The sequence below is a fragment of the Myotis myotis genome, unplaced genomic scaffold, assembly GCF_014108235.1.
Source record: "Myotis myotis isolate mMyoMyo1 unplaced genomic scaffold, mMyoMyo1.p scaffold_m19_p_10, whole genome shotgun sequence".
Classification (NCBI taxonomy): Eukaryota; Metazoa; Chordata; class Mammalia; order Chiroptera; family Vespertilionidae; genus Myotis; species Myotis myotis.
This window is the reverse complement of record NW_023416314.1, coordinates 28,429,698-28,455,831: the sequence shown is the minus strand read 5'-3', so window position 1 is coordinate 28,455,831 and position 26,134 is coordinate 28,429,698. Positions and strand designations below refer to the sequence as shown.

The following is a 26,134-nucleotide window of genomic DNA, read 5'->3' as shown; positions in this document are numbered from 1 at the left end:
ACTGCACGATGGTGCTTAGGTCAGATTCCTGCAAGAACAGCTTCTGTTACATTGGATCCTGCAACAGGGGGTTTCGGCTTGGTGGCGATCCACAGAGCATATTAACTTCGGGCACTAACGGTGACCATAATATGGAAATAGAGTATGGAGTTTCCCAAGCTAGGAGGCCTCTGGGTCCTATTTCCTTGAACCTCAGGAGCCATGATATCCTTCAAACTGCAGCAGACAGGGCAACAGCCAGGGTCTGCAGAGCTGAGTGTCTATGACCCCAGTGTTTGAGGCAACAGCTTTCACACGTGACTACCAAGTGCTCAAATGACACAGGCTTCTTCACTGACTGGCCAGGCTGCAGCCATGCAGCCCAGTTTGAGTCTCTTAAGGAGCAGCATTACCTCTTTAAGAGACTCACCCAAACAGTAATGCTCCATAGGTACCCAGCAGTCATTCACTCTGACCTTGAATGATCTAACCTCACTCATTGCAGACCTCAATCTCTATTCTGTCTCTTCACGTCTCTTCCTATTTTCCATGCTATACCTTTAATTATGCTCTCCAACATGATACACAGTCCAATTCTTGACCTCCATCACTGGCCCACTGCCCCACTCAGGTTTTCTTCTCTTCTTCTTGGTTTGGTGTTTCCACCATTGATACTCCAGGATACACCCCTCCCTTTCATCTCAGCCCCCAGGATCTCGTCTTTGGGATGTTGCCCTTTCCCCACATCACCCAGTGAGCACTAAGTCCTGATAGAAAGAAATGGAAAAGAAAGTGTTTCTGATCCTCCTCCCCGAGGATAACATCATCATGTTCAGCAATTGGGGAGCCAATTAAACACACACAATCTGGTCTCTGTTTTATTGGGGTCAATGAAAGGCACACATTAGTATATGTCCAAAGAATGAATGCATACTATATATGTAAATGAATTACAATTTTTAGTAACCCTTCTGAAATTTTGATGGGCTAAATAGCATGTCCTGACACTAAGTAGAAAGTTGGAGAAAAGTCTTCTCACTCACTTGGTAAAGGAATATGAGAAAGCAACAGCAAAATTAACAAAACAGGTTAAGACAGAAGTAGAATTAAAACACAAGAACCAAAGGAGAGTACCTCAGAAAAGGTTATTTGACCAAAGATGCTAAGTAGTACTTTCTGAGTGGACTCATGAGAACTACACTTCAGAAGCAGAGCCAATAAAACAAATGCCCCTGCCCCCTCACCCCGTGGAATATAGACACCTAAGAGTCCCTCAGATCTATAAACCATCAGCTAAGTGGATGCAAATGTGTTTACAGTCATCCTTCTTTGAAGCTGCAATATTACGAAATGTTTACAGTGTCAAGACCCATTGTGAAAATTCATTCTTTTGAAGAGGATGTGAATTAAAGATAACCACTGCAGTTTTACTATACAGAGTATGTTACCCAAGATCAAAGACTTGGGAAACCCATTGTGTAAAACCAAAGATTCTTTCACACTTCTGCAGGAACAGTAAGACCTAGCTTCCCAAGAACTTGTATTCTGGAAAACCTGTCCTCCTTATCATCAGACTTTCTATGATGTCAGTAGTCGTATGACTAGTATCATATCATGTGAAAGATAATCTTGCCCAGATGACACCAAAAAAATGTATGAAAAACAACAGTGTGCTTACTATGGTATTCTTGTTGCTAATTCTATTAAAACTTCACCTCTTTAAAAAAATTTTTTTAGACAGCTTTTTACCTAGAAAAGTGGCTGATACTGGGTTGAATTAGCCAAGAAAATCATTCCTGCAAGCTTCTGAGTTTCTATTTTCCTCCTCCAGGAGTCACGGTTCATAAGACAAGCCAGGACTCAGCAGAGAAAGACAAGCTAAAATTCAATCCAGTGGAGAAAGTGACAACACCTTGCCTGTGGTGGGCCAAATTTGTGAGAGGCTCATATTGCATGAACCTTAAATCCTTGTTTCTATTCCACCTAAGTCTTCTCATAGGAAGAGAGAAGAGGAAGAAAAAAAAATAACCAAAGGGAAGGAAATTCTCATCTAGAAAATTTACTTTCCAACCTATGAACATTCTTTCTATTTTCAATGGAAAGAATTACTGTTTTTCCAGGGGTCTGAGGAAACCATAGGAGAAGGAAGTCTCAGTAGCTCCCATAGGTTAAAACAGAGTCTTGGCACATCTTTATGATGGGTCAGTAAGGCCAGGTACTGCATGGAGGCTGGTGATGTCCCCATTGTGACAAAATGCCAGCTAACGTAACCAAGTACTCAGGGAGTTAGCACCTTCTCTCCAGTTTGGGAGATAAAATTAATACCCATGTTGCTTTGTGCAAACAGAACCAGAACAAGGGTGGCTAGTTAGATAAAGACCAATGACACCAATATTAACAATAAAACACTTCGAATAAAGACAGCCCAAGTCAGTAAATCTTCAAATTTCCCTCCCCCCCCCCAGCCCCCGTCCCAAATACTCCTTAAAGAATTTCATGTTTTGAGAAATCTTGCATTTGTAATAATTAATTTATTTCCCAATGTTTAAGACATATAACTGACAAGAAGAACTTCTTATACTTGCATGAAAGAAACAGTGTTAATAGTTTTACTTTGTTTAATTCTGGGCAAAGACAAAGGAATATGATATTCTGGTTAAGCTGTGTAAATTTTTTTGATGAATAAAAATAAGGTTTCCATTAGGGTTTTTATTGGAATATTGGCAATAAATCTAGACTCCTATTGCTGCTAAGATAGAGTCCAAGGAATTCTTGGACACAATCTTCAGCTTCCTTAGCACCTCTCACATCTGTGTCCACCTCACCACCTGTCATGTCAGATCGTCCTCATATCCCTTATGGTAACTGAATTCCTTCTTAACTAGTTTCCCTGAATCTGATCTTGTCCCCGTCCTGGAGCCAGAGTGGTCTGTCTACAGCTCAATCCCAGAGTGTACCCTCTCCCCTTCAGGACGAAGGTCAAACTCTTTACCCAGGCAAAGAGCAGCCCTAGACTCCCACTCATGTGGTACCCCCACCTTGCCCTCCAGCCCATCACTCCACACACTCCATCCTCCTTCAGGATCCCCCATGGCTTCTCACATACCATGCAGTTTTGCTATATTTGCTGGAACATCTTTCCCCACCTTGTCTGCCCAGGGAATCCTGTATATCTTTTAGGTCTTTGCACTGACACACTGAGGAAAATAATTTGTTATCTCATGAGGGAGGTCAAAGTAAATTTCCCTTTTTCCTTTTTTTTAATATATATTTTTATTGATTTCAGATGGGAAGGGAGAGGGAGAGAGATAGAAACATCCATGATGAGAGAGAATCATGGATTGGCTGCCTCTTGCACACCTCCTACTGGGGATCGAGCCTACAACCCAGGCATGTGCCCTTGACTGGAATCGAACCTGGGACCCTTCGGTCTGCAGGCCGATGTTCTATGCACTGAGCCAAATTGGTTAGAGCCCCTTTTTCTTTATGAAACACATTATTTATGTAATTTAATATAATAATCAAAGGTCACCCACGTTAAGAAACCTCACCCACTTCTCTCCCCACCAGGGTAAAAATGACTTGGACATTATTAATAGCATACTTTTAATATAATATAAACCTATTATACTGCATTACATTTATATGCTTGCAAGTCTGTCTCTTCCTCTGAACTCTTAATTTCCTTGGGAGCAAAGACCATGACTGATTCAACTCTTTAGTTTTCAAACCTAGAAGAGTGCTTGGAATATAGTAGGTGCTCAATAGATGTTTGTTGGATAAACCAGTGAATGGTCCCAGGGAATCTGGATTGAGTCTTGCTGCTGCCCCTTACTGTCTGGGAGGCCATGGGCAACTTGGGCTCTCTGGGCCTTAGGGTCCCCTATAAAACAAAGGTAATAATGCCTGTTTCACCAGGTTTCTGTGGGGCTCATGTGAGATGACCAATCGGGAAGCACATCATAAGAGCCAAAGGTAAAACGCATTCTGTTTCCTTATTATGATGAGGTGAGCTGAGTTAAGGACAGAAATTAATTGCAATAAACACTGGTTGTACCTGTGTGAAGGGTGCAAGGCACCACAGGGGAAAATACAGACCGAATCCCAGTGGATCTGAAGGAGGACACAGGAGATGCGCCCTGTCCATTCTACCTTCAAACTCCATTTCCAATCCAATCCTCTTTCCTTTGCCCTGAAACCTTCCACACCCTAGCCACCACCTCCTCCTATGCCCTGGGCTGCTGGAGCCTCTTAACTCAGTGGTTCTCAACCTTCTGGCCCTTTAAATACAGTTCCTCATGTTGTGACCCAACCATAAAATTATTTTCGTTGCTACTTCATAACTGCAATGTTGCTACTGTTATGAATCATAATGTAAATATCTGATATGCAGAATGGTCTTAGGCGACCCCTGTGAAAGGGTTGTTCGACCGCCAAAGGGGTCGCGACCCACAGGTTGAGAACCGCTGCTCTAACTGGTCCCCCTGCTCCCACTCTCGCCCTCCAATCTGTCCTTCACGTGGCAGCTGGAGAGACCGTTCATTAATATAAATCAGACCACTTCCTTGCTTAGAACCATTTAATAGTGTCCTGGTTTTTTTTTTTTTTAATTTTATTATTATTATTTCAGAGAGGAAGGGAAAGGGAAAGAGAGATAGAAATATTGATGAGAGAGAAACATCATTGATTGGCTGCCTCCTGCATGCCCCCTACTGGGGATTGTTCCCAAATCCAATCATGTGCCCTGATGGGGAATTGAACCATGACCTCCTGGTTCATAGGTCGACCTTCAACCACTGAGCCACCGCATCTGGGCTTAGTGCCCTGTTTTTCAGAGGAAATAACTTAGCCTGTATCCCACAGACCCCCAAGACCCAACTACACGGGATTGAGACCCCTGAGCTCTCTGCACCTTGATTTTAGGCAATCCCCGGCTTTGCTCATCAAACTCCTATTGAGCTGCCTGTTGTCTGTTCCCAGAACCTGCCATGCTAAGCTGCCTGTTGCCCCCAGGCTTACATGTGCTGCTGTCTCTACTCAAAACACTTTCGCCCGGCTTTATTACGGCTGGCTCTTCCTTTAGATCTCTTCTCAAGTATCACCTCTTAAGGGGTCTTCCCTTATGATTGAAGTAGACCTTCTGTTAGTCTCTCACACTGTCCCTGTCTATGTCTTCTCTACCACTAATAACCATCTGCATAATTTTGTTTGCTTACTACTGTCTTTTTCACTAGATTATATGCTCAATAAGGAGAAGGGTCATAGCTGTCATGTTTACCATGGTATTCCCAACACCTAACAGTGCCTGGTAGAGAGTAGATGCTCAGAAAATATTTGATGGTTAGATGGATGGACAGATGGATGGACAAATGAATAGACTGACAGATGGATGGATGGATGGGTGGGTGGATGGATGGATGGATGGGAAGGCAGGGAAGTAAGTAAACAAGAGGTGAGATCCAGGACAAAGCAGAATTCTGTAAGATGAAAAGGTCCACTTAGATTGGCAGCCCTAGGAAGACTAGGGCTACTATGAAGACCCTCAGGATGCCTGGTAAAGAAATCTATAAGGAAGAGGAGACCATGGAAACAGGAGGTGAGAGAGCTGTGGGCAGTTTCCCTTCTCCACAGGTTTTTCTCTGCTTGGGAATAATATATGTAAAGCACCTGTAAGAGTACCTGGCATGGTAGGTCTTATGTAAGTTTTATTATTATTATTTCTAATACTAGAGGCCCAGTGCACGAAATTTGTGCATGGGAGGGGGTACCCTCAGCCCAGCCTGCACCCTCTCCAATCCGGAACCCCTCAGGGGATGTTCCTCTCACAATCCAGGACTGCTCACCTGCCTGCTGATCTGATCACCCCTAACTACCCCTCTGCCGGCCTAGTTGCCCATAACTGCCCCTCCCTGCTGGCTTGGTCACCCCTCACGGCCTCCCCCTGCTGGCCTAGTTGCCCCCAACTGCTCCCCCTGCCGGCCTGGTTGCCCTTCACTGCCCCCCCCCCCCCCCCCCGCCAGCCTGGTCACCCCACACAGCCTGCTGCTCAGTCGTTTGGTCGTCCCTCACTAACCCCCCTGCCGGCTTGGTCGCCCCACTCAGGCTGTTCGGTCATCCATTTGGTTGTTTCGGATGTGATGGCCCCTGGCGCTCGCTCTCTCTCTCTCTCTCTCTCTCTCTCTCTCTCTCTCTCTATATATATATATATATATATAATTATTATTATTCTAGCAATTATGAGTCCCAGAGGAGGCAGCTGACTCTGTGTCCAGTTGACTGCTAGAAGGACACAGAAAATTGAACAGCTTGGTTAACTAGAGAACAGCTGAGAGCACTCGAGCCTGCAGCCCTGCAGCTGAGGCTGGTTACTAGAAGCAGGTCCATCCCTCTGCTTGGCAGGGCCTCCTTCCCGGTACCACCTGACCACTGCCCAGCCAGCACCCATGCCATCATCTCCCACAGGCATGGCGAGGCAGACCCTGAGGCGTCTCAGACAGGAGGAGAAGCGGCTGCCAGCTCATGGAGTGTGAGAACAGAGGAAATCTTTCAGCTCTGACAGGCAGATTGCAAAGCCTCTTTCTAAAAATGGCTGTTAATAGTGTTTTCTCCACACTGTCTATCTTTACTCCTGCTTTATCAGGTGGCAACTGCATGGCTATTCCCTGTCCTGTGACCCGAAGTGATTTCACCAGTCAAAACAAGTAGTTATGGGTTGGAAGAGACCAAAAATAAAAGAGATAAGAAGGGAGAGTCTGACATGAGGGCTGAGCTTTCTGTCAAATGGTTTGTGGACCTGTCTTCAAGATCATGTTACTGTAGAGAAAAAATAGAAAACCTGAAACGAAGCTGGGAGTCAGGAGCATGCCCATTCATCAGAAATGGACACATAGGAGTGACAGCAGGAGCTGTGTTAGCAGATGTGTAGGTTTGCAATATACAACAATGTTCAATATTAAAGCATCTCCTTTCATGGAGAGACTCAAAAGCACTGTGCTTGTCCACTGAGGCGGACTCCGGTACTATTTCAGGATGGCGAGCAACTTGCTACTTTTCTTTTTCTTTTTCTTTTGTTTTAATCTTCAGTTTTATTTATTTAGTTGTTTTTTTCAGGTGAGAATTTTTTTTAATATTTCAAGTAAAACAATTTTAAATGTAATAATATTACCAAAACTGTACAACATGGTATAATATCACACAAGTTGCAGGAAATATTAAAAACCTGCAAATAATAGGATTACTTCTATTATATTCTAAAATACTTTTTTTCCTCTGGCTCTATTTTTGTTCATCAGTTTATGTTGTTCATTATATTCTGCAAATGAGTGAGATCATGTGATATTTATCTTTCTCTGACTGGCTTGTTTCGCTTAGCATAATGCTCTCCAGGTCCATCCATGCTGTTCTTGCTACCTTTCAAAGGCAGTGGGTCTAAGAGATGAACACCACCCAAAGGGGGCGACAGTCAACGTCCACAACTCGCTTCCTGAGCAGGACATTCGATCTCTCTGGGCCTCAGAAACCTTATCTATAAAATAGTGGTAATATGTTAGGATAGTATCTGCTCGAAAACAAAGGGCTGGACACGATGACTTCATAATGGTCTCCTGGGGAATGTTCATTCTGACTTCTGCCAGAGGAGAGATGCTCATTTAAAATGTGTGCATGCAAGTATTTAGTAATTACCCATGGAGAATGTAGGACTATCTTAAACTCTTTGCTGGGGGAAGTGGGCATAGCCAGGCCCTCATTAGCTAGATGTACAGCAACATTTTAATGTTTATGCTAAACTATCATAGCTGATATTCTCTTGTCTTGCTATTTTGCTATCATAATGTCATGAAATTAGGAGTGCCATAGTGATTATAGATAGACACACAGGTGGGGAGATAGATAAACAGATCAAGCTAAATTTGAATATTCTTTCAGCATTAGTTTTTAAAAACTTGGGTAGAATGTGCCAAAACGTTGGGACAAAATCCTGAGATTCCTGTTGGGTATGATGGTAGCCACTCCCTTCAACACCAGTCTCAACTTCCTAAAATACCAGCTCTTCAAATGGCACTTGAGTTTTCCAAAGCTAGTGATATTTTTAAGTTTCTTTCAGACAAAAGTCTAGATCACCCTTAAACTCTATCAGGAATGGAAAAATTATGACTGAAGTCTCCAGCCAACTTGCTTCTTCCCTGACTCACTCCTCTCTTATCAAGTCTCTGCAAAATCAGATGTGTTCACACCCATGGAGAATGAGTTTGGATCCCATACAGGACTTCTCACTGTGTTAGAAATGCAACAAAAGCTTTAGAGATGTGGGTTAGTTGAGAATTAAGCACTTACAATGTGCTTTATGTACATTAATCATTATAGCACCCTGTGAAGTAGGTATATTTTATTATCAATCCCATTCACAGATGAGGAAACTGAGGCTTAGAGAAATGAAGTGGCCTTCCAAAGATCTCAAATCTAGTGGATGGCAGAGCAGGAATGGGAACCTGGGGCTTTTCTGACTCTAAATCCCTAGATCATAACCAGTATGCTCTGCTGCCTAACACCTGGGCATGGGCTGTGCCACTGGGAGGTGAAGAAGTCACACATTTGGTTCCAGCCAGATACTTTCCTTCACCTCCAAAATCCTTTTAACCTATTGCTAGCAGTAGTAGGTCTAAATCTAATGTCTTTATAGCAGCCTCAAGGATGAGAATACATACTCTCATCATAAAGGTGCTGTTTTTTAGATCAAGTGCACATGGTACAGCATCAGAGTAGAAAGCTCTCTTAAAGAAATGGATTCCTGAAATGTATATGATCAAAATAAAAGATGTATCTTCAGCTCCTAGGGCACTTGAAACGAAAGAGAAAATAAACAAATGGGACTACATCAAAATAAAAAGCTTCTGCACAGCAAAAGAAACCATGAACAAAACAACGAGAAAACCCACTGTGTGGGAAAACATATTTGCCAATGTCATATCTGATAAGGGCCTAATCTCCAAAATTTATAGGGAACTCATACAACTTAACAAAAGGAAGATAAACAATCCAATCAAAAAATGGGCAAAGGACCTAAATAGACACCTTTCAAAAGAGGACATTCAGAAAGCCAAGAGACATATGAAAACATGCTCAAAGTCACTAATCATCCGAGAGATGCAAATCAAAACAACAATGAGGTACCATCTCACACCTGTCAGACTGGCTATCATCAACAAATCAACAAACGACAAGTGCTGGAGAGGATGTGGAGAAAAAGGAACACTTGTGCACTGCTGGTGGGAATGCAGACTGGTGCAGCCACTATGGAAGACAGTATGGAGTTTCCTTAAAAAACTGAAAATGGAACTCCCATTTGACCCTGTGATCCCACTTCTAGGAATATATCCCAAGAAACCAGAAACACCAATCAGAAAGGATATATGCACCCCTATGTTCATAGCAGCACAATTCACCATAGCTAAGATCTGGAAACAGCCTAAGTGCCCATCAGTAGATGAATGGATTAGAAAACTGTGGTACATCTACACGATGGAATACTATGCTGCTCTAAAAAGGAAGGAACTCTTACCATTTGCAACGTCATGGATGGAACTGGAGAGCATTATGCTAAGTGAAATAAGCCAGTCAATGAAGGAAAAATACCACATGATCTCACTCATTCATGGATAATAGAGACCATTATAAACTTTTGAACAATAATAGATACAGAGGCAGAGCTGCCTCGAACAGATTGTCAAACTGCAGCAGGAAGGCCGGGGAGGGTTGCGGGGCAGGAGGTAGGGGGGTAAGAGATCAACTAAAGGACTTGTATGCATGCATAGAAGCATAACCAGTGGACATAAGACATTGGGGGATAGGGGAGGCTAGGGGACTGTCTAGGGCGGGGGGATAAAATGGACACATATGTAATACCCTTTGTAATACTTTAAGCAATAAAAAAAAAAAAATAAAAAAAATAAAATACAAGATGTATCTTGGCTTCAAAATTTTCCAGGCTCCATGGAAAGATCTAAATATAATTTAGTTTATAGAAAATAGAAGAGATGGCAAATGGGGTTGGATATTCACAGTCTTCACCGTGATGGTTTCTGGTCTGTCCAGGAGGAAATGTGAAAGGGATCATATAACTCATTTTCATTGAGGGTTTACTCGGAAACCCATGTGGTGCCTAAGACAGCCCTGGCTCTGAAGAAGACAAGATGGAGACACACACCCACTGTGAATGTACACTGAGACCAATGTGGAAAGAGCATGACTACTCAAGCTAACCGCCAAAAGAGTGCAGAGGATGAACAAGTCACTCCCACGTGGCATTATCAGGGAAGGCAGTGTGGCAGTGGTGTCCCTGGAGAACTGCGCCCTCGAGTAGGCTAATATTTTTGATATGTGAGCCCAATCTGAATGGCGTCCCATGGATTTGTACAGCACAAAAGCAAGGAAAAGAACAAAATCAAAGCGCGTGTCACAGCACTGGAGATACAGCATTAACTCTATCTGAGTTAATGAGGGTTTATACTATTATTCAGTTCTCTGAAAACGGGGCCCCTGCACATTGGCACGAATGGTACCTGTTTTCAGAGAAAAAGCCATTGTCTTTCATGGTGTGATCTAGATGTCTTCTCCTCCACCACCTTCATCTGCCACGTCCTCCTCCATCCATGTCAGCACCTACAACACTGCACAGGGAGTGTGTCTGCACCTGCTCCCTCGCTCCTCTAGCCCTGGGGCCTACGCTCCTCTCCTCACACCAACCTACTGGACTGAAATGCCTGCTTACTAACTGGTCCCTACTTGTACCCCTCTATTCATTCATTCATTCATTCATTCATTCATTCATTCATTCATTCTTATTTTTAATTTTTTCTACCGGTACCCCTCTTACATGTTAACTCCTTGAAGGCAAAAGAAGTGTTGCTTTCACTATTGGGTCTCCACTGCCTAAAATGTAACAGGTACTCAGCAAATGCCTAGTGAATAAATTTAATAAATAAACGAATGAGTCTTGAGAGAATTACATTTATTTAAAGGGTGAAGAGAAGGCATCCAGTGATCTTTAAAGTTCCCTTTAACTCTGATTCTGTTAGATTCTGATTCTAACAGACCATGGATGTGATGACAGCCCATCAGAGGCCCACGGCAGGGAACACCCCTCTCAGTACCTAGCAAGGCCCCAGAACATCAGACTCCATGCACTAGTAATGAGCCAGAGGGCACCTGCACACAGGGAGTGATAGCAGAGCAGAGGGGCTTAGGATGTGGGCCCTAAAGCCAGATGGCTTGGATTCAAGACCCGGCGCTGCCACTATGAGCCTTGTGCAAGTAGCATGACCTTGGGCAAGTAGCATGACCTTGGGCAAGTAGCTAACCTCGCTGGGCCTCAGATTTGTCACCTGTACTATGACACTATACTTCAGAAGGTGGTGGTATTGTATTAACTTAGTTAAGGTATAGAAACTGCTTAGGACAGTTCCTGGCACATTGTATGTCCTGACAAAATGCTAGCTCTTATCATTAGCATTTGAATTTGCTCCATAAGGCATTCTCCTACCGAAGGCAATTCAGTAAAATGGGAATCTGGGTTGGAATCCTCAACACCTCCCTCAGATACCAGAGGAAGGGGGATGTCTACAGGGTGAGGAGACCCAGCTCCACCTTAGTTATGAGGGCACCTGCAGCCTTTCTCCCACTGCGGAAGTCACCGGACAGCTCAGCAACTCAGAAGGGATGCCACCTTGTGAGCAGGTGTTGGCCCCCCCTTTCTGTTTTGTGAAAGAACCAAGTAAAACAAAACCAAGGGAGTAACACAGTCTGCTTTCTCCAGAGTTCCACACCATGCAGGGTGTTTCAAGTATGCAATGAGCTCCACATAGATCTACCACCAAACAGTACAGAACCCAGACAAAATGCTCTCCCAAAATAATATTCTCAAGTTGCTCATCATTCAACCCAATCCCCCATGGTCCCTCTAGTTTCAATATCACTTTGAAAAGCAAATGCAGCTTTGATTTTCTCTTATTCAAGTTCCTCAAAAGCTGATGATCTTTCCATCAAAAATCCCTCTCCTCAAATGACTGAGTATGTTTTTCTCTTTACTGTGTCCTTTTGGTTAGAGTCGTGTTTTAACCAGGCTGCTAGGCAACCATTTGGGTACAGAATGAATGCATGCTTTTACTGCTGACCTCTGCATCCCCAATCGTAGGATAGCCCTCAGATTTTCATTGCACCATCATAGAGCATCTTTTGTGCTCTGCACTGGAGAGGCAGCCGGACACCACCCCAAAGGATTTCCCAGTGCCCTTTCTCCACATCAAAGTGGGGGTTCAGAGGCTGACTTTAATCCATGCCGTTGCCAACAGAAGTGCCACACATTAGTGACCCCTTTGCAATGGGCGTATGAATCAGAAGGCCCCCCCTCCCCACTCTGAGATTGGCATTTGCAAAGAAGAGGGTAGATGATATAAGAAACCTTTGGGAGAATTGACAAATATGCACAGTGAAATGAAGCCATAACCCCCAGAGTCTACAAAAGCCCAAGAAGATCAAGAGAAACTGGAAACAGGGGAACTGAAGATGAACCTGAAAAGGTGTCCACAGAGATTCCATGGAGATCCCAGACTCTGCCTGGCGTAGGTGCCAGTTGGCCCAAGTCTGCGCCCGACAGCATGCACTTCTGCCTCCACGCAAACACTTACATAATCTAGATATTTTCATTTACAACTCTCTTTAGAACAAGCAGGATTCCTATTACGTGAATCTAAACTGTCACCTCTAGAAGATAACTAGTTACATGCAGGCAAATCTTGAAATAAGACTATTTTACAGGAATTTCCACCTGATAAGAAAGCCACCCCTGTGTTCCAGAAGGGTCAACTTGCAAAAGTTGGTCCGAATGTTTCTACCTTGGTTCTAGAAACTTAATTCCCAACAGAAACTGTAACCTAACATTGAAAAGACAATGGAACATTAAAGAAAATGATATAAAGAGAAAATAGATCTCCCACAATCCCACTGCCCTAACACAATCATATTTACACTTTTATTCCCAAGAGTTTTTTTACAGTTACATCTTTTACAGTAACACTCATGGTTATAGATTCCACTTAGTATTTTGTATTTTGAATTAAGCATTCATAAACATAAGCCAGCATTTCTGAAATCTTCATAATGATCACACAAATGCTAATCAAAGACATAATATACTTTCTTTGGGAATCAATTCAACTGTTCCTAACAACATGTTTACAAGAAAATACTGCCTGAGCATCAACTTCGGGTTCCAAGAGTAGCAAATCTCCCTCCTGCGATCCTGGCATCCCATCCTACACTCCCCAATTTTTTGGCCCCTTGGGAGATGAGGAGTATGGTATCTTGATCCACTTAGGCTCTATAAGAAAATACCATAGACTGAACAGCTTAAACAACAGGAATTTTTTTCTCACAGTTCTATAGGTTGGAAGTCCAACATCAAGGTGCTTACAATATAGTGGGGAAATACAAACAATTAACAAGAGATATAATAAGTGAGGAAATTAAATAGTATGTTTACTAAGCACCAAATACCATGGGGGAAAAGCAGACCATGTTAAGGGTGGCCAAGAAGGTGGAAAGGACTATTTACAACTTCACATGGGGTGGGCAGAATAAGTCTCCTTGAGAAAGTGAGGAGCCTTGAAGAAGATGAGGGTGTTAACCACATGGCTATTTGGGGGATATGTGTTCCGGGAAGGGGAAACAGTCAGTGCAAAGACTGTAGGTAGGAGTATGCTTAGAGTGTTTGAGGAACAGTGAGGAGGCTAGAGTGGCTTGGGCAGTGCGTGAGGCTGCGGAGTAGCAAAGATGAGGTCAGAGAGGGTCAAATCACACAAGGCATTGTAAGGATGTTGACTTCGCAGGGTTCTGAGCTGAAGAGTAACATGATCAAATTTAGTTCTAAAAGGATCATGCTGCCGAACTGGTTTGGCTCAGTGGATAGAGCATCGGCCTGCGGACTGAAGGGTCCCAGGTTCTATTCCAGTCAAGGGCATGTATCTTGGTTGCGGGCACATCCCCACTGGGGGGCGTGCAGGAGGCAGTTGATTGATCTCTCTCATCGATGTTTCTGACTCTCTATCCCTCTCCCTTCTTCACTGTAAAAACCCAATAAAATATATTTTAAAAAAATTCTTAAAAGGATCGTGCTGGCTATAGTGTGGAGAATAAACTAGAGGAACCTAAGTGGAACAAGGAGACCAGCTCAGAGGCCACTGCCGTCAACCGGCAGAGAAATATTTGTAGTTTGGTTCAGAGTGGGGCCTGTGGTGAGCAGGGCTTGGATTCTAGATTTAGTCTGAAGATAGAGCAGGAAGATAGAGCAGGATTATCTTGAGGATTGGATATATAGGGTCTGAAAGAAAGAGAGTGGTTAGGGATGTGTGCAAGGCTTCAGCCTCTTAAGGTGTGGTTAACCGTCACAGAGCAGTGGTTGAAAGAAACAAGCCTGGAAGATGAGAAACCAGTGACAAGGCTCCTGCATAATCGAGACACGAGATGATGACCGAGTGAACAAGGCTGGTGGTAGTGGGGATGTAGAGAAACTGATAGATTTTAAAGGTTGGAGTAAAATTTTAAAGGTTACAGTAAAAAAATTAAAGTTTCAAAAAAATTTCGTGGCAGTTCCTCAATATCCATTCTGTCATTTGTTAATGTGTAGAATTTTTCACTGAAGACATGGGTGTCCTGCTAATAATGGTTACATTTTCCAGGTTCTCTTGCAGCTAGGTGTGGCATATGACCAAGTTCCAGCCAATCAGATGTGAATGGAAATGATATTTGCAATGCCCAATTCGTGCCCTTCAAAGACATTTCTCCTTTCCACTGGCTTTTAATAGCAGAGGCTAGAGCAGCCACCTTGGACCATGAAAAATGTAAATGCACACTTGATGAGGGAAAAGCAACAAATCCAACCTCACACCAACCTGCAACTGCCTACCCAGACTTGTTTATAAGATAGAAAGACACTTCTATTTTTTTGAGCCTCAGTATTTGGTGTTCACGTTGTTACAGTTGCCTAACCTTTAGCCTAACCAACACAAGTTCTTTTAGCTGTTCCAAGCACAAAGCTCTAATACCAAATGCTATCAATTCCATGAATCCAGGACAGTATTTGACAGGAAAGGATTTCATTCCATCCTGCCTCTGCTTGTTTGTTCTTAAAATATGTGAACAGTATCTGAGCTCCAGTGGCCCAAATGCCTGCAGAAGAGCTCAAATCTAGAGAAAACTGCTAGTTATGTACCCAATGTTTACTTAATAATCCATTGCTTCTCTTTCTATCAGAGGCCCAATCCAACATCACATCAGAAGCAGGTCTTGGGAAGACATATTATGTTATCTGGCTTTAGGGCAGAATACAGCATCATTCACAAACTTCTAGTTCTCCGCACAACCCAGCCATCATCTCCTGATTGATCAGTGAGCCAAGTGTGTGATCACAGAGCCCCCCCATCAAAAGGAGGCAAGATCAAGTTCTAAGCTGGCACCGAACAAAAACATATACTTTAATCAAAGGCAAATCCTAGCTGTGTGGGAGCCTAATAAATCACCACCGGATCTAAAAGGGAGTGAGCTGAAGCCAGTGCAGCCTCAGACGGGCAGCCAGTGCTGCAGGGCTGGCCACCAAGCCTTTACGGGTTCAGTGATCTAAACACATCAAGTCCATGTGGGAAGGTGGTCACCTGCGGTGCTTTGCAGTTCCTGGGGGTCCCACTGCATGAAATGTGCTAGTCCTTAATCAAAGGGACTTGACTAAGCACCCTTTATATTCCTTTTTTTCCAAGACTTTTAAGATCAAGAGATTGAAAAACGGCAAGGGAGAGTCCATGGAATTTTATCGGGAAAATCATTGTTGGCGTGTGGGTCCAAAGGAAAGGCTGATGCACTCTGGGAAGTCACACACCCCTTCAGTGAAACACCCTGAAGTTTGGGAAGATTTGGGGCAAGTAGGTGCATTTCCTCCAATGGGCTGTCTATCATCATTTCTCTGGGCAATGAGAGCATTAGGCCAACGGTAAAAGTGGCAGTCAGGTCAATGAAGTTCAGAGAACAGGGGTCATCAGCTGATTGGGTCACTTAAAGAGCAAATATTTATTGAGCATCTCAAGTCAGAGAGAGAGTCGGGTGACAGGATAGGGACTCTGTCCCTAAGGTGCTCAGCCATAACAGGTGCTCACGCCAAAAGGAAATCAACACGGAGTGGTAAGACGAACAGGAGGCGACTCGCATCCAATCTGGGGAGTGGGAAATCGAACAGCCCTGCCCCAAAGAGGCTGTAGGTGAACTGGGGGGGCAGAAACCGTTTGAGAGTCCACTTCCTACATTAATAGAATAGGGATGATACCTGCCGATGAAGATATCCCTATAAAAAGGGGTTGGTAGTTGCCTGTAAGTAAAATATGGCTGATATCCTGTAATATGTAATCAAAGACCTACTCTGTTGCTACAATCTCAATCAATAGAAGAGGTCATTACATAAATTTTAGGAGAAAGGCAAAATATTAATAAAAAATGAAACAGAAGTAGATGTACTGGTGAATTTGAATCAGTTAGAGAATCTAGACTCTGGGAGGGAACTTGGAATCATCTAGCTCCAATTCTGTTGTCATAAAGAATATGCTGAGCCCGGCCTGTGTGACTCAGAGCTTGAGCTTCAACCTATGAACCAGGAGGTCATGGTTGGATTTCTGGTCAGGGCACATGCCTGGTTGCAGGCTCCAGCCCTAGTAGAGGGTGTGCAAGAGGCAGCTGATCAATGATTCTCTCTCATCATTGATTTTCTATCTCTCTCTCCCTCTCCCTTCCTCTCTGAAATCAATAAAAAAATATTTTTAAAAAAGAATATGCTGAAAAAAAGAATATTAGATCACATGGCGAGGACATGACAAAGCTGTGACAGACTCTGTCATTGCACAAGGGCAGCCAGGTGTGGCCTGCTCACTGGCCCTTCCTTCTCAGAGAACCCTACCTCCTGACAACCCTCTGCCCTCAGGCTTCAAATGAAAGGCCTCTCCTGATCTGTCAAAATGAACATATTCCAAAACCATAGTGTTAGTTTTTATGCCCATGCCCTTGCTAGATGCTTCAGGAGCGACCTCCTGCTGGACACAAACGCATGAAACCAGTTCCTGCCCTGGAGGAGTTCATAGTTGTTGTTTTTTTAAGATACATTTTATTGACTTTTTACAGAGAGGAAGGAAAGGGATAGAGAGTTAGAAACATCGATGAGAGAGAAACATCAATCAGCTGCCCCCTGCACACCTCCTACTGGGAATGTGCCCGCAACCAAGGTACATGCCCTTGACCAGAATCAAACCTGGAACCTTTCAGTCCGCAGGCCAACACTCTATCCACTGAGCCAAACCAGTTAGGGCAGGAGTTCATAGTTTTGCAGAAAAAAATGTTCTCAATGGTAAACACAGGTGCTCTGTTAATTGACAGACAGTGCGAAGCTTCAAGTCTTCCTCAGAGACTCTTGAGTGTCGGAAGTAAGCAGGACAGCAAGAAAGTGGCATTCCAGTGGGATGAAGGCGATTGGACTCTCCTGGCACCACCCTAGACTCCCTCCTCATTCCAGAGTGGCCACTGCCTTCCAGCATCCATCCCTTCTCCCTCTGATGACAGAACACAATTTTACTGTGGGGAGACCACATCCCCTTTATTCTAAATCCATTAGTGTGGGTGGCCCTACCTTAAATTCTATCTTTAACTCCAGGGGTGGGCCCTGACTGGCTTAAGTTATGGTGATTGGTTTGGGAATGGGAAGGGGATCCAATAAGAGTCAATGAGACAGAAGGATTATTTTTCTGAGGCTTCAGAGTAAATGTCTTTTCCATAGGAGCTACTAGAAGAGAGTGTCTATCCCTGGATGGTGTGAAATAGGAGATGCAGGACTACGGCAGCATCGAGGTGAAAGACTGCACTGAATGGGACCTGAAGGTGAAGGTGACATTGCATTGGCAGAGCAAAATACCAGAGAAAACCTTCGTCCTTAGGGAATGCCATCTGGACTGCTGGATCAAGCCTTGCCTGCAACCCTCCCTCTAGATATTTTTAGTTAAAAGGCACATTTTGCTTGAGTACGTTAATTTATTTTCTAACACTGGCTACCATAGTAACTCAAATTCACAAAACATCTTAAATACTCCCAAGTAGGAATATTTAAAGGATATAATATAATATAATATATAGACTTAGAAAGAAAGACTTTTTCTTATCTTCTTCTATTATTTCTGCAGGGAACAATCACAAGACTTAGCATCTACACAATTGTCCCTATTTCTGAACAACACGTTTTCCACACGTGAATTACACAATCCTGAGAAAAAGAAATTATTACAATTTTTATTTTGCAGTAATTACTTATCAAGGGCTTCACATAATTTAAAGTATATCAAATTCAGCCATTCATTTGATTGTCACAATAACTAAATGAGGTAGAAATGGTGAATCTGTCATAATATCCCTTCTAAGCCAGAGAAAATTGAACCTTAGAGAAATTTAATTTGAGAAGGTGTAGGGTGACAGGCGTCAAAATCCAGGCCTCTTGCTTCCTGGGTTTTAATACTCTTCCGTCTTCCTCAGCTCAGTCCTCTGAACCAGTGGCACTAAACTCTATCCCAGAAACAAACGTGTGTACTTTAAGCACCACATTAGCAGTGGCCTGAAGTACCAGAGTACCAGAGATCCAGATCTGGACTCCTGTGGCACAGCTGCCAGAACTAACTAGTCAGTGACCTTGGGCACGTTCCCTTTGTCTTATTTTCTCATCTGTAAAAGGAGAGGCTTGAGTTAAGATGTCTGATTCCTCTTCAAGGTCTAAAGTGTCTATAACTCTAGACTTTCCCTGGTTCACGTTAATTTTTATCTCAGAATAATAACCTCAGTTGACATTTCCTCTCACAGGGTGCCAGGTACTATGCAAAGAACGCTACCTCCATTTTCTCTTTAAATCTCACCACACGGAGACAACTGTCTCTCTTTTACAGATAAGGAAGCTTGGACTCGCAACTGCCCAAGATCATGAGAATTAATTATTCTGTATCGAGGGGAGATCTGACACCAGGTCAGACTGGCCACAAAGACCTTAACCCGGTCTATAGTGTTCTCACAGAAGAAACTGGGCTCCCTGCGTTACTGGTCACCTCTTTCTAAGCAGAAGAGGGATGGGGGTGGGGAGGGGTGGGGGAGCCAAACCGAGATAAATCAAGCCCCTGCAGGGCAAAAATGTTTAGTCGCTGGAAGGGCGCCTGGGAGGATCCGTCCCAGGCCCAGGAGGCGGGGCGCCGCCGCAGGATCTCCACTAGAGCCATCCTACCTTGCAGGACCGTTACCTTGTTGAGATGCGGGTTCCTGGTGACATCGTATCCTCGCTTCTTCAGGGGCACAGGGCGCACCGGGCCGGGCTTGGAGTGGCTGCAGCGGGCGGGTTCCGAGGGCGCCCAACGCGGGACGGCGCCGCCGGCCCGACTGGACAGGAGAGCCAGCCTGGGGCCCGTGCTCAGCGCGGTGCCCATGGTCCTTGAGCAGACCTGGCACCGGGGAGAAACCAAGGTCAGGGGCGCCTTCCGGCCAGGCAGGCCCGCGCGCGCTGCAGGGCGCTGTGCCTGGGGCCCGGACACGTCCTCGGGAGCAGGGCCGGGGTCCCGGAGGCTGAGAGGCGCCGGCCCCGCCCCTCCTCGGCGGCCACCTGCGCGCGCTCTCCGGTTGCGGTGCGCAGGCCTCGCCAGGCGCAGGGCAAAGCGAAAGCAAGCCCAGGAAGCAGATCTGTGCGGGTGACGGCCGCGTCACCCCTGCCCTCGTTCCCGGGAAGAAGCGACCGCGCGGCGAGGAGTCCCCGAACCTGCGACCGCGCTCGCCTGGGTCCCCTCGGTCCCCAGCCCACCTGAGCCGCGTCCTGCGCCTGGAGCCGGTGTCTCCGCGGCCCCCGCCGCGCGGCAGGCTGGGCGAGGCGCTGCGGGCCCTTGTTTTTCTCCTGCCAATGGCTGGACCGCGCGGTGGCTGGCGGCTGAAGAGCGCCAGGTGGTGCGTTCCAGAAAGAGTGGTCCCCGAGACCTTGTTCGCAGTGCGGGGGCTCCCCTGGGAACGCGCGCGGAGCTCTTCATAACCCCCTGCGGGTGCCTTCCCAGAGATCAAATGAAGCGCAGAACGCCGCCGCCCCCCTGGCCCTCTCCATCTTAACAAGCTGACCGCCTGGAGAGGGTTAGCATGTAGGGGTCCACATACCCTCTGAAGCTCCCACTACTGGGGGAAGGGCCTGGCTCCGCCATTCGGAATAGAAAGCCTCAGACATCCAGTGCTCAGTGTTGCATCGTGCCATCCAGTACCATGGCCATTAGCCACACGTGGCTCTAGGAATTGAAATGGAATGAAGTGAAAAGTCCAGTTCCCCAGTCATATTAGCCACGTTTCACATGCTGAAGAGCCACTTGCACATGGCAGCTATGGGGTTGGACGGCACAGGGACGGACATTCCATCTTTGCCGGAAGTTCTGTTGGGCAACACTGCTTGACACAGGGTCCATAGCTACTAAGAGGGCTTCTGGGGACCCCGCGGAGCCTGCCAGGGGCTGTTGGGGCCAGACAGGGACCTTGTGTCCATCTAGTCCTGAATTTAATTTTACACGTTGTCCGCTCAGTAGCCAGAAGATTCATTTTAAAGCGAACATTTCATTGTGTGTGGAATAAAATCCACTCTTTTGGGTGCTTACAGGTTAACCCATAGCCTGGCTCCTGCCAACTTTTCAGATTTATTTCACTCCACTCTCCCCCTCACTGAGTTTTAGCTACACTTCTTCCATCCCGTGTTTCCACCCCACTCAGGCCCCTCCCACCCCAGGGCCTTTGCACCTGCTATTGCCTCTACTTGGAATGCTCATACTCTCAGGTCTCCACTAAGTTGTCAGCTCAAAGGCCTTTTCTTTGCTTTATCCAATGTTGGCCTCCACTAGAAACTAAAGAGTTTTTCCCTTCAAAGAACTTAGCACAGCCAGTATTAACTCATTTTTCTAATTGTTTACTGTCTGTCTCTCCCTAGAATGTGAACTTCATGAGGCAAGGCTCTTTGCCTGTAAGCCCTGTATCCTCCTTGCCTAGCTAGCTCAATGCTTGATACATAGTCTCACAATAGAGGGCGAATGAAGGGAAGTGGCAGCCACTTTCATAGGGGTTGTGAACACTCAAACTGACGACCAGACAGATGGCATCATCCTCTACTGACTCCCCTTCCGAGCTCCCCATGCAGGCAGCCTTCAGAATGTGCGCTCTGGCCTGTTCTAAGTGCAAAGCGGATATCACAGTGCTCAGAGATCCCCTCCTGTCCCTCAGGAGTGACCCTTTCCTTCAGGCTCTCCCCTTTCCAGTCCAATCTCCAATGTGCAGCTCTAGTGATCTATATCAAGCAGTGCTTTCTGACACAGAATCAAAATTACCTGGTTGGGGGGTGGTGGTGTGGGGCTAAACACAGATTTCTAGGCTTATCCATGAAGATTCTAATTCAATAGGGTTTGAATGCCTGAAGCCAGGCTTACTCTTGGACTGTATATTTACATAAGCCCATAAGTGATTTTTTTTTTTCTTCTTAAACCAGTTTGAGTCAACTTGAATATTAACTGATACTTTCCTCTCAACACTGTTTTTATATTTGCACATCTTCCTACCAGTTGACAAACATCCTGGGGGTAGATTGTGTGTGTGTGTGTGTGTGTGTGTGTGTGTGTGTGTGTGTGTGTTCCGTCTTTGGTACCTTTGGTAATTGTCAAGAACTATTTGTTGAATGAGTCTGCCTTTGTTCGACACAGTGACCTCCATCTCACCTGGAGGACACTTAATAGGTAACCTAAGTCATTTAAAATTCAGCTAGAAACCAGGATGTGAACAACACAATCTCCCAAACAAGCCAAGATAATTTTTATACAGTCTGTTCACTAAAGCACATACAGTTTACATATGAACATCTTGCATGTCCCCACCCGTGGCTTATATTCTCTTATCCCAGACATAATTCTAACTATATTGTTTTTCTTTTGTGCGTTTGATCTTTGGCCATAGCAGAGGAAAGGTGCAAAAGGCAGGTTCAGGTGCAGCTGCAGAAGGCAGGAGCAAGGGGAGGTGACTGCTCTTCCACAGAACTGTCCAGGGACTCAGGCTCTGTCTCCAGGCTGTTGTTCTCTCCACAGAAGCACTAAAAGCCCGTCGGCATCCCAGCCAATGGGAAAAGGGAAAGAGGAAGGGGAGGGCAAATAATTATTTAGGGAAGTGATGTGGAAGTAGCACACGTTATTACTTCTGCTCAAGTTCTGTTGGTGAAAACTAAGTCCCATGGTCACATCAAGCTACAAGGGAGCCGGGAAACTATTGTCTCTAGAGGGAAAGGCATGCATGCACTCTGCTAAAGCTCAGTGGGTAGCCTCCTACCAAAAGGTAGAAGAGAATGGTTCCTGGGGAACTGCACGTCCAGATATAATGCTCATTTTATATGAAAGTGCTTGGCATGGAGTGGATGCTCAGAAACTGTTGGCTATTATTATTGGCATGTATGGTTTTTCTCTGGTTTCGTGGCAACTTCCTTACTTTTAGAACAGATCGTAGGATCACAGAGGCCAGGTTTAGAGCCATGAAAATGTTCCAGAAATTTTTCTAACTCCAGACAACTTTAACGTCCTTAACTGTCAGCCCTGTGGTCTGGTCCAGCACTGTGTTGAACTAAAAAGTCTCCATTGTTCATCTTGGCCCCTTTTACTTCACATCCCACTCACTGACTTCTGCCGTAGTCGTAGTGTTGCTTCTTGAGGTGGCTGGAAAGGAATCCCATTCCTATCCTCTCTGGCCAGAGCTTCCATATTCCCAGCTCATAGAGCACCTTTGCCTTTCAATTCTGACTACAGAGATTTGCATATCTACCTGTTGCCCTACTAGGTGGAGTTCCTTGAGGACTGGAACCCCTATTTACATGTCAATGCATCTCCAGTACCTGGGACAGAGCCTGGAACCAAGAATGCACTCAATTCATTGAAATAAATAAAACGGATATGAATCAAATTTGAATATAACCTTCCAAGGAGTGGACTTGATTGAAACCAAATGTTGTACATTGTTAAAACAGTATCAAGTAGCTTCAAGTTAGAGTTTTAATGCCGGCTATTTTTAAACAAGACTATTTGTTTTCTGTAAGCATATTTTAATGACCCTACATATGGGTTAAAAACAATGGAGGTGCATTAACAATTCATTATATTTTGGTTAATCCTATTGCTTCACAAATGCATAACATTCTACACAAGATGTATTTTTATGATTGCCCTCAAAGAGCTCTTTAATTCACGTTGCTACTACTAATATCTGGAGATACTTCAACTCTATAGTTTGTCTACCAAAGGAGAGTGGCGGGGAGCATTTATTTCCTCCTTGTCCACATGCTCACCACTCCAATTACATGCCCTGCACTCTGGCCTTGGCTCAAGCTGTTTCCTCTGCTGCAGCACCTACCAGTCGCAGCCCTGTCCTTCCCTCCTAACTCCACTCATCCTCCAGCAAGTCTTTCCAGATCCCCAGCCTGCAGCAGCTTGCCCCCCACCCACACGCTCCCCAGAGGCTGTGGTTTGTACTTCTCCTGTTGCACGTTCACAGTCTGTCTCTCTGTGAGTGATTTATTGTTGTGCCGGCTTTCTCTGAGCCTCAAAGGGGTTCTTGGAGGTTAAAACAACAGCTTTGGATTCAGACAGCCCTGACTTCACCAGTGATGAGCTTGTGTGACCTTGGACATTTTATGTGACCTCTTAAAGCCCCCTCATCTTCATGGATAAAACTGGGATTTCCATTTACTTCCCACATGGGTTCTTGGTGGATTAATGTATTTATTTGTGCTTTTTAAAAGTGCATTCGAATGCACTTGCCACATGCGAGGCACTATTCTAGGGGGTTATAGATATTAACTCACTTAATCTCATAACAATTCTCTGGGTTATGGCTGGAGCTTGGACTCTGCAAACTAGTTCTTCCCAAGCAGGTTTCCTGTTAATTTCTGCCAATAGGGGGCACTAGAGGGAGATTGAAGGCTGAAGAGGGGAAATTCTCTCCTTTCTATTAGCTTGCTATTATTTCCTTTCAGCATTCCCAGGACCCAGCCATAGCCCTTTGCCCACCATCAGCCTCTGGTCCCAGCTTCCTACATTCCAGAACCAGCCTCACCAGGCCCCGAAAACTTAGCAATGGGTCTCTTCCTCCATGTGTCCAGCTTCTGATGGTCCCAGCCTCTTCCCTTTGTTCCTCCAGCCTGAGAGATGGGAGCTGCTTCCTACGCCACTACCGGAGGTTGCCTCAGCACTCCCTTCTCGCTCAGCCCCCTAGCACCTACTGAGCCAGTTCTTCCTATTACATTCTTTTTGTTGAAATATACCTAATGTGGCCTAGTTTTCTTTTTCCTTTCTAATATATTTTATTGATTTTTTACAGAGAGGAAGGGAGAGGGATAGAGAGTTAGAAACATCGATGAGAGAGAAACATCGATCAGCTGCCTCCAGCACACCCCTACTGGGGATGTGCCCGAAACCAATGTACATGCCCTTGACCGGAATCGAACCTGGGACCCTTGAGTTTGCAGGCTGATGCTCTATCCACTGAGCCAAACCGGTCAGGGCTGGCCTGGTTTTCTTGACTGGATCCCGCCTGATAGGTTGGTACTATTATTATCCCCATTTTGCAGATGAGGAACCAAAACGTGGAGAAGTCAAATAACTCATCTGAAGTGGGCTGGGACTTAAAGCCGCTCCAGAGGCCTTACCCCTGGGAAGGGCTAAGCCAGGGCTGGTGCAGGGTGAGCACCAAACACTCAGTGTTATCTGATCTGCCATCGTCATCCTCATTGTGACTCGCAGCCTTGCATCCTACCTGGCCCTGAGCGCAGGGCGGTGTGCAGTAAGTGCCATGAACTGAATTTGATTCTCCCGACGAGGGAAGGACACAGTGGCACAGAGGGGCCTGAGTTAGAAAAGGATGTGCAGAAGCCAGTGGGGCCACAGAGCCTTTGCATCGGTCCCTCTGACCTCCTCCCTTTGGAGCTGTTTCCAGGGTAACAGATTTTCTTTCTCTTCTTATCCCTCTTCCCACTTCTCTGCCATCCACCCCCATCCCATTAAGTGGGAATAAATTGTTCTCTGGAGTTCTGAAAATGCCACAAAGAGAAATGAAACAGAAATTGTGTTGGGTAGCAAAAAACAAACAAACATGTTTCTCATTTTATTACTGCATGGCTTTCTATTTCTCTATTCTTCTGTTGCATTGCCATAATTTTTTCATACCCAATTCGAACAACAAAAACATATCTTTGAAGTAACCACATTTCTCATAGAGGTGACCACCACACTCAGTTATCCCTGAGTTTGTGTACTGCTGTCACACAAACACTTTGAAATTTGTTTATACGCTCACTCAGACCTCTACTCGTGTAATTGTTGTACCAAACATAATTGCTTCCAGAAATAAGGATACAACCTATTGCATTACTTTCTCATCAGACTTCCTGCCTGATTCTCATTTAGTTCTGCACTAATCCTCCGCGGGCCTGCGTCCCTTCCTGGCCTGGCCTATGGGCCAGCCCTTATTTTCATGGCGGGCTTAGGCACAATAATGTATAATCCATTTCATACATCCCCCGCTTCCGCCCTGCAACAGGAATTCCAAGAGGAAAATGCCCGTGATCAGAGTGACCAGAGAGAGAATGAATAACCGGTGCTTCTTGTATATGTTGTAGGCCTCTGGATTTCCCAGAGATTGTTTTTTTTTTTTTAATCTATTTTCTGCCCCTCGTGTAGCACTCTATTCAAGCACTCAGTCCTCCAGCAGCCACCAGGCCATCCTCCCCATCTCTGCTCCTGGCCCCTCGGCCTCCTCCCTCTTCACACAAAAGTTAGACAAAAAGGCAACTGTTAGAAAAAGGCAAGATGCGGAAACAGAAATCCGTGGCAGCAGCTGCTGAGCTGAGCAGCTGATAAGGGGGAACAAATTTGTGCCCTGCGTATTTGTTTGGAGGTCAGGGCGGTGGCCCAGCGGGGAAGGAGAGGGCTCTTTGTGCACAGTGTGACCTGCCCATCTGGCCCATTCAGCTTCCTGCCCCCACGCCCTGACCCTGCCTCTC

At 45.2% G+C, this 26,134-nt stretch overlaps 1 protein-coding gene across 2 annotated transcripts in view; it reads right to left on the bottom strand.

Annotated features, from left to right (window-relative positions):
- ME3 (malic enzyme 3) overlaps positions 1-20,017 on the bottom strand; it is a 188,631-nt gene extending 168,614 nt beyond the window's left edge. Inside the window, exons 1-2 of one of the 2 annotated variants that reach the window (XM_036324741.1) lie at positions 19,886-20,017; positions 19,335-19,532 (exon numbers count right to left, since the gene is read on the bottom strand). In XM_036324741.1, the coding sequence (XP_036180634.1) occupies positions 19,335-19,517 (183 nt within the window). In that variant the 5' untranslated portion in view covers positions 19,518-19,532; positions 19,886-20,017. Of the gene's footprint in view, positions 1-19,334; positions 19,824-19,885 lie in introns of those variants that run through there. The other variant, XM_036324742.1, reaches the window with a different exon arrangement.
- Positions 20,018-26,134: the final 6,117 nt, after the last annotated feature.